General features: G+C 43.2%; 2 protein-coding genes across 2 annotated transcripts in view; both read right to left on the bottom strand.

The window, feature by feature from the left end:
* The window catches only part of LOC118425396 (toll-like receptor 13), a 6106-nt gene extending 5888 nt beyond the window's left edge, over positions 1–218 (bottom strand). Inside the window, exon 1 of the mRNA XM_035834205.1 lies at positions 127–218. Coding sequence (XP_035690098.1) covers positions 127–218 — 92 coding nt within the window. The remainder of the gene's footprint in view (positions 1–126) is intronic.
* A 2600-nt stretch (positions 219–2818) lies between these two features.
* LOC118425395 (toll-like receptor 13) lies at positions 2819–5974 on the bottom strand. The gene is made up of 2 exons (XM_035834204.1): positions 5723–5974; positions 2819–4210 (listed from the first exon to the last, which is right to left on the bottom strand). Exons 1-2 carry the CDS (start codon positions 5972–5974, stop codon positions 2819–2821), a joined length of 1644 nt encoding a protein of 547 aa, XP_035690097.1.
* Between the last annotated feature and the right edge of the window lie 3142 nt (positions 5975–9116).

The following is a 9116-nucleotide window of genomic DNA, read 5'->3' as shown; positions in this document are numbered from 1 at the left end:
CTGGAGAGTACCGCTGGTCTACGCCTGGTGCCCACCCTCTCACACTACACGGGTATAGACGGTACCGAACCATGTAATTTAAAGAAAATTATTGAATGTAAGAAAATCATAAAGCTTGAAACCCACCTTCTCAGTAAGATGTCAAAAGATCTAACCCGACGGGCAGCGACGAAGATGAGCTGAAAGGGTGGTGGGGGCGGCGCGGAAGAGACGACCATGTCTCGTCTGAAACACCCGTCAGCCTGCGGCCTGCTCACAGCCACAGGACTGGCACCTGCTCTTTTCGTGGCGCTTTCCGATTGGATGACGGGTATTGTTTATGGCATACCGAACAGCAGTCCATGCGTTAAGCGTTTCCTCGTCCCGTCACGCAGGTGCCAGGTACGTACAGGTGTGCGTTTAATGATGGAAGCTCATCTGTGTTGGTAGTAACCATGGTACAATGCTAAACTTTCTTCCAACACAAAGGTATACACGGGTCAAATGTTCAACGACTACTGTCACCTTCTTCAGGATCAATCCTGAATGTGTATGTCTCGATAGATTGCCTGCCTCATATCAAAACCTATGTATCACACCGCTTTAATTTTTTTCATTTTTTTTTTCACAAAGAATTCCAAAACTGAAACAATGCGTTAGCGTTAACTGTTAGCATTGCGCTGAATATCTTTGGCCTAGAGGAAATGTGTTTTCGGTTGCCCAACCAACCCTTGCAATAACCTGCCACTTCTAGCTCTTTTGTAGGGTCGAATGCTGCCAAGGTACGTAAAAGTTTCAATCTGACATCTGATCTGAGCGATGAAATTCCGAAGAGACTTCCTGCAGGAAAACAGACTTTATAAACAGACGAAGGCTTTGAATAGTTGATGTAGGAATTTGCTCTGTTTATTGATTGAATATGTTTGTGCTTGTTGGAATCCCTACCTGTATTTTTTTCGAGAGCGTAACTAAAAACAACATTTTTTGCTTGGCTCTGTGTGTTTTTTTATCCCGCATGTTTTCTTCTTGATGGGTTACTGTAACCCTAGCCCAACTGAAAATACAAGTTTTGAATCACTTCGGCCAAATCTAAAAACAGAAAGAAAGAAGCGAACCCCTACCTTATCGATCCTGATTTTTTTTTACCGCAACCGGAAAAAAAGTCTATTTTGTCCACACATACCTAACCATATATTAGAAACTAACGTTATACGTGGGATATCACACTTATATACGGTAACACACTCTAATGCAGATACGTTCGGCGTCACCTGTACAATTGGTCTATAAATCTGTTGTCTTGTTGGCTAAATTATCTTGTTAGGGTTGTGACCAGCTGCAGGTTGAAGGTTAGGTTTGCATTTACGTTGGAGTTAGCTAAACTTGGGAAAATAACAGGTTAGCACAGGTGAACAATTGCAATAGGTTACACATGGACAACATGTAAACAAGAGGAACAACAGATAACAACAGCTGGTAAACATAGATTAGGACCTTACAACCATCGTGCACGATCCATGCATTACCCAAACACGGGTCTTTATTCAAACAGATTCAATATCTAAAATCACAACACACCATGTAGAATATCAATTTTAAAATCAGTAGGTTCATAATATGACAGATATAACAACAAACCGCAACACACCAACTAGAACATCAATCGTATTAGTGTTAAGTTCATAGTGTGAACAGGTATACTTGTAGCAATAACCGCCGTAATTGTACGATGTCACAATATGTGACATTATCAAAAATGATGCGAAAAATGATCATTAAACTACATAGTTCTGTACAGCATATATCTAAGTACACGTAAGACATTGTCTTATCGTGAGGCGAGACTATCGCAAACTAATGCCTGAAGGCTACTTGCAGTAATATGAAAATATGTGGTAACGTTAGAGCAAGAAATAATTCTGAAACTTACTATCTATGAGGTTTGCCGTTTAGGTTCTAGATTAAGCTACGTCTAACAGTGCTAGGTAGACACAAAAAGACTTCATCTTCTACAGTAGTACTGGTAACCGTAGATCGTCATACACGCCAAAAACAATAACAGTCAGAAATTCAACATGATCTACAGCGGTAAGAGATCTCCGTCTTTGAACCAATGTTCGTCTGGTTCTGGTCGTAGAATTTTATCGTTATGTACCCCATGGAACCATGTGCAATGTGTATTACGTTATCAGCATGCACCGCACACGGCGCACAGTACAGTAGCCATCATAGTACATGTACAAAGTTACAATTGTAACGTTACAAGTAATAATGTTTCTACAATTCCAATCATCATGTTATCGGTCTCCTTTTCAATCCCACCCGTGCACGATAAAGGATATCATTTGATATCAGATGACACAAATAGCAATGGGCATTACAGCAAAATCCAAACTTATTACTGAAACTTACATATTGATACACTACGTAGATCAGAAAAGCATATATGCGCACACCAAGTTGAAATCCCCACCAAACACTTCAACTTGAAAATCACACAAATCATAAAATGTTTAACTTAGTAAAATATCGAATATTATGTAAACCTAGCGTAGGTGACAGAAAGATTAACCAAACCACGAGAAGCCATATACATTGGGACCTTCCAAGCATCCCTTAACAGAGACGGGGGGCGCTTTAAACTTTCTGCAACTGTTGATTTACCGTTAACTAAGACAGGTGGTCTTTCCGCTTAATGTGACTTCACACAAGTTGGGGATTGTTTAGTTCTCGACAGAGACTGGAGTTGGGCAGGCAAAAATATTAAAGTCCAATTTCTGCGACAGAAATTACAGTTTGACTTTGCGTCAGAACAGACCATGATAATTACGCGTAGCAGCTAGAGTGGTAGGAGAGGACGATCTTTCCCATCTCCGAACCACAGGTCTTCTGGGTCTGGTAATAGAATTTCATCTTGCTGTTCCAGAACGTTCCGCATGGGGCCATGTACCTGCACTTCCACAATGTTTCTTTCCGGGGCCTGTTCTTGTTGATCTTTAGTGTTCCCTTCCGGATCTTGTACCTGCTGCTGAGGCTCTGGGTCCCGGGGTAGAGGATCGCCCAGAGCGTCTCGCAGCCGCTTCCAGAACAGCGGCCTTTTCCGCACGTCGTCCGGCCACGTCAGGTACGTGTCCCTCTTCATTACGGCGTTCAGATGGCGGAACCGTTTCAGCATCCTGGCAGGAATCCTCTCCAGAAACACCAGGATGAGACGCCTCCCTCCCCCGTCAACCATGATGTGCTGAGCACGCTGGAACTCAAACTCGCACCACTTACTCTTCAGGAAGTTCCTGGTGATGAGGCAGATGGTTCTCCGGCAGTTTTCCACGGCATCCGCGATGTTTTCTGCAATGAAAGCGCCTGGTATAAAGTCCCTTTCGTGTATGACCAAACTGTAGTTAGGTTCCAGATTAGGTATTGCTTCATGTACAACCCACATGACGTCCTGGTTGTTGTAGGCAATAAAAGCATCGTGCGTGAATCTGGGCGGCTCTTGGTTCTCTACTTCACCAATCTTCGGTCTCAGCAACTTCCATAAGTAGTATTGAACACGATCGATGTTGTAGTCGACCAGAAAAATGGTCATCATGGCAACGAAGATGCCGGAAGAGGCGAGCACACAAGCCAGGAGGCGGTTAGGCCGAAATCCATGACTACAGACTGTGTCAAAAAACCTACGCTCCGAAGAATCCTTTCTGTCGTCGGATTGTTGTTTCTGGATCAATCCGTCAATCAAACGTCGTCCGCGCAGTTGTATTGGACGAGAACACGTGCAGCCTCGACCAACGTCAGGGTAAGGGTTGTACAAGTTTGGCACCCTATCGTATTTGTCCTTGGCCCACTCAACAAACCACAGTAAGTTACAGTCACACAGAAACGGGTTGCCTGCAACGTCCAGGCTCTGCAGCCTATTGAAAACAGGACCCAGTGCTGTTTGGTTTAAAACAGCTAAGCTATTCCCTCTCATATTCAAATCCTTTAAGTCGTACAAATTGTTTAAGGCGTCTCCTATCACTGCTATCCCATTGAATGCCAGGTTTAGGTGAGTAAGGTTGCCCAAACCTTCAAATGTTTCCTTTGCTATGTTTTCTATTTGGTTGTAACTGAAATCCATGAATCTCAGCCGCGATAGTCCACGGAAGGCGGATGGCATGACGGTGTTGATGTCGTTATGACTGAGATCTAGATGCTCCAGCCGGACTAACCATGGGAAGTGCTCTGTTTCGATACGCTGGAAGTGGTTGTAAGAAATAGTCAAAGTTTTTAGATTTGGGAAGTTCATAGATTTCCAATCATCAACTATTTCAGCAGTGTTATCCAGCCGAAGTGTTTCCAAAGTCTCACATGGCCATCGCTGTGGGTAACAATTGTTTATCTTATTGTTAGAAAGGTCAAGGTACGCAATGCCATAGCCACAGAAACTCTCGACTTGTGTAATTTTGTTGTCATGCAAATGAAGCGCAGTAATATTCCAAGGTAGGCAACTGAAATCGAAATGTGTCAATGCATTTTGACTCAAATCCAGATGATTCACGGTTTGTACACCACCGAAGTTAAATGATAAAGGGAGCTGACATGGTGTTTGACCTGTGTGTCCGTTACTGATCTTATTATGATTGAGATCAAGATAGTCCAAGGTCTCTGGAAGCTGAGCTTGGGAGGTTTCCAAGTTGTTGAAGCTCATGTCAAGATGAGCGAGAGATGTCAGGCCTTCAAACACACCTTGTGGTAAAGAAGAAACTTGGTTCGTTCTCAAGTAAAGATAAGTGAGTGAAGACAGTCCACTGAACGCCCTGTTTTCCAAAACATTGGTCACATACAAGTGCAGCGTTTGTAAATGAGATAGACCCGCAAAGGCCTCAGTTTGTACGACGCTAATGTTCGTAGCACCTAAAGCCAAGTATTTCAGACCTTTTATTCCCGCTAGTGTATCAGATGTTATGTTGCCCATTCCGGATACTATCAAGCTAAACGCCAACCCCTGAATCTGCGTGTGTCGAACTTCAGGCAGAACGTCCATAATTTCGCAATCTGCACTGGTGATGTTCAACGTCTGCAGATGTGTGAGTGACTTCAGCAGACCGGGCTCCATGTGTATCGAACAAGGCCCGTCGCAACGAGCGAGTAAATGTTTCACAGTTAGTAACATCGGCTTGAACATTTCAACACTGAGGGAATAGTTATAATATGAATCGATTTCTATAGTCTCCAAGTTAGACAGATTTGCAAACACAGGTCCAAAGTAGAGGTTTGTTGGTCGTAATAGATAAGCGAGACCCAGTTTGTGGAGATTGTGCAGCGGTGCCCACAGCTGGCGTCGTTGTAAGAACCCAATGCCGCTGTCGATACTTCGGATGGTTTCTTGGTCCTCTTCTATGACATCGCCGAGTTCCTCTATCTCGAGAATTTCCAATGACGCCAAAGAATAAAAAATGCGATCGGGTAAATAGTTGATGTTTTTCACACCGAGTTCTAAATGCCTCAAGTTAGATAACCCCGTGAACACTTCCTTGCTGATTGTCTTGGTCCACGTCTTCACGACCAGATAGTTTAGATTTAGCAGATCTCGAAAAAGCCCATTTTGAAGAGCATAATTTGGCTTTTCCAACAACGAATCCATACTAAGACCTTCTAAATTCTTCAACCCAGCAAACGCACCAATCTCGATGCTCTGTAGATTATTGCCAATCAGGCTTAAATATTTCATTTTTGTCAACCCACTGAACGAGCCGTTGTGCAGTACAGTGATGTTGTTACCGATGAGAGCCACCGTGATGACAGACTCTGGGATACCGGGAGGTACCTGATTTAGAGGTTTGCGGATCACTGGCCCCGACGTATTGGCTGCAAAATATTCCCCTATACACACCACAGTTGTCGAGTTCCATGTCTGACACACAGGCGGGTCATATTGTCCTCTAACCCGTCCATGTTGGGTGATGAGCGCGGAAACCACAGCTAAGCAGACTGCGAGAAGAGCGGGTTTAGACTCCATGTCGATCTGTTCTATTGGACTCTTCTCGCTGTGAACCTGTGATGAAAGTACGAAGATCTGGTAAGTAATTAAGGGTTAATGAATGGCCCCGAGGTATATACGGTGTCATAAGGCCTGGTCATTTGCTAAAACCACTAAATAAAATTTTGTATAGATTGCCTTCATTTCGTTAGCATACAATTTGCATACCTACACAGCATTGGCTTATCTCATGATAATGTTTTGCTTGCATGCTACTTTTTTTAATGGTAGCTATCTCTTGGCTGCCAGAAGAAGTGATGCAGATTTTCCACAGCCAGTACATGATCTATTCCTAACCGACCCCCAAAATACTTTCGAACCTGCTCCCAACCTCCCACCACCACCGTCGAACCGCGGAGTAACGGTACATGTACCAACTCCAATCGATTGCCATCTCAGGTGAGTTAAAATGGCATGACCAAAGAGGGGTCCGCTTAATCTCCAAGCAGATCCTACGGTGCCATAAGATAGTATCAAAGCTGGCCAGGGAGTATAGCCGGCTAAGGGAGTCAAACGGGCACCTACGGTAAGTTTGATACTATATATTACGCACCGTGGATCTGGTTGGAGATTAGGGTCCGCTTTGTAGTAATCAAAATGATCCATACTGTTATGTTGTAAACATCCCCGAGGGGTCAAATTGGGGCAAAGTTATTTACAATACTTCTTCTCTAGTTCTTGATCGTATGCTGGTTGTGTGAAGGACGGGAGTGGTTGGCACATGTTATGGCTGTGCTCACCACGGTTCATCTACTGATCATTAATGGATAGTTACGTTGGGTTCGTAGTTCGTACTAACTGGTTGAGTCACATTTGACCCCCGGTCTGTCACAAATGTACAAGCCGTAACCACAAGTTTTGTCCTGAAATCTACGTTTTAAGACCTCACCTCCTCACTTCACCGGTCCCATAGCCTCACCAGCCGTAGGGGCAGTAATTCCATTAAATTACGTTTTAAGACACGAGGAAACAAAGGCAAAATTTTGCGCCACCCGCCAATATTGGCATCAAACACCTTCTTCAGCCGCGATACTGTAAACATGACCGGGTCAGCCGGTTTTGGGAGCGGTTCATGCGTGACGGGAAAGCAGAAGTGAACCATCCAGGTACAAAAGCTTTAAAACATGGTTGGATTTGAAAAGAAAATTACACGCTTGATTACGGACAGAATTTTTGACCGTGCAAAGTATCATCGATATTGAATAAGTAGTAGGTTAAAAGAATACCATCTGAGGCAAACTACCCTAGGACGACTGCCATACCCAATGCTGCGCACTCGCCAGGTAAACTCTGTTCTGGTGCCGCTAGTCTACGCCTATTACCCATCTCCTGTTCACCCAACCCACCATAAAGTAGATAGAAGATACCGAACTACGTAATCACAAGAAAGGAGCTAATCTATAAAAAAAGAAAGATTAAAAGAGAAGGTTTAAAACTCAAGTACCCCCTGAGCAAGACGTCTGTCAGAAGAGCTGAACCGGCGGTGGGGGCGGCGCGGATGGGACGACCGTCTCTCGTCTGGCACACCCGTCGATCTGCGGCCTTCTCACAGGACTGGCACCTGCGTTTCCTTTTTCCGTTTTGGCGACCTGCTCACAGTCACAAGACTGGCACCTGCGCTTCCCTGTTCCGTTTTTTTCTGAAATGTATACCGCAGAGCAGTCCTGGACTGTGGGAACAGGCCAGGCGGAACTGAGTGTGAAGGTTTGCCTTGTTCCTCATTAAGTAAGAAGGAAGTAACGTTATGAACTCAAAACGACAGATGTTTCCTCGTCACGACACGCAGGTGCCGGGTAAGTAAAGGTGTGGGTCTTGATGAGACAGCTTCACATCTTAGTAATTACCTCCATGAAATGTCATGGAGGTTATATTTTACCCTGCGTTTGTGTGTGTGTGTGTGTGTGTGTCCGTCTGTCAACAAGATAACTCAAGAACGGCTTGATGGATTAATTTCATATTTGGTATGTTGGTGGGGTGTGACGAAAACTAGAAGTGATTAGATTTTGGGCCCCCTAGCGACTTTTCTTGGTACTGCAGCGCAACTTCCGGTTTTGCTATCTCGTGTTCTGAACAAGATATGGTCCCAATTTTTGGGTGTTAGATAGCTCTTGTACTCAGGAATAACTGACATAAGTTTGGGCCCCCTTGGGATAGCAGGGGCATTTTTGTCAGAAACTTCTGAAGTGGATAACTCAAGAAGGAAACAATGGATTTTCATGATTTTTGGTATGTAGGTACCTTAGACAATGTTACACAAGATGAAATACAAATTATGCAAAATTAGATTACATTTGCATAATTAATGAGCTTATTCTATCATAGCAGTTTTTTAATGTATCTCTTGTACCGAACATGATATGGTTTTGATATTTGGGTGGTAGATAGCTTTCAACGTCATGGCGAAGTGGGGCAAGTTTCAGCCCCCTAACATTTAATTGTGGAACTGCAGGGGCGTTTTTGTCAAGACACTCCAAAGAGGATAACTATAGAAAGGAATGATGGATTGCCATCATTTTTGGCATGCAAGTAGCTTAGGCAAAGATGTTTATAATGATATACATTTTATGCAAATGAGGACTTAATTTGCATAATTAATGAGGAAATTGTACAATTCCATTGTTTTCAATAGCTGAACTTAGGTAAATGTAACACATGTAATCTATGATAGGTGAGAGATAAGCAGATAACAAATATGCAAATGAGGAACTGATTTGCATAATATATACAGAAATAGCAAATCCACATAATGACTAATATTGGGAATTTCATAATTGTGACTTGTGTACGTTAGTCAATAATGAACATCGCCATACATAAATTATGTAAATGGTAGTCATTTGCATGAAATTTACAAAAGCTCTAAATTTTCATGGAGGTATGAGGTCGCCGAACTCTAGTTCATCTTTTTTTTATTTACAAACAATTGAAAAGAAGGCGTGCTTCAATGGATACTAGATCCATACTTTACCACCGACATCACAACCCACTGCGATTTTCTACAATTCCTTAAAACACACAACGTCTATGTTAACCGTTGACTCCATTTGCCGGCGCCTGTGCCTTCTTAGTAAACTGAAACATTTCCAAATTTTCACTAACGACCTTGTCACATGACTATGTG

The sequence above is a fragment of the Branchiostoma floridae genome, chromosome 11 (assembly GCF_000003815.2).
Source record: "Branchiostoma floridae strain S238N-H82 chromosome 11, Bfl_VNyyK, whole genome shotgun sequence".
NCBI classification, from domain to species: Eukaryota; Metazoa; Chordata; class Leptocardii; order Amphioxiformes; family Branchiostomatidae; genus Branchiostoma; species Branchiostoma floridae.
Note: the sequence above shows the minus strand (reverse complement) of the source record. Positions and strands in the feature narration are given on the sequence as shown.

Bases quoted from the DNA above. Each gene is read 5' to 3' on its own strand.
- LOC118425395 (XM_035834204.1), bottom strand. From the start codon at position 5,974: ATGGAGTCTAAACCCGCTCTTCTCGCAGTCTGCTTAGCTGTGGTTTCC. The intron at 4,211-5,722 runs GTACTGCACAAC...AACCACTTCCAG, and splicing joins TCATCGGTAACAACATCACT to CGTATCGAAACAGAGCACTT.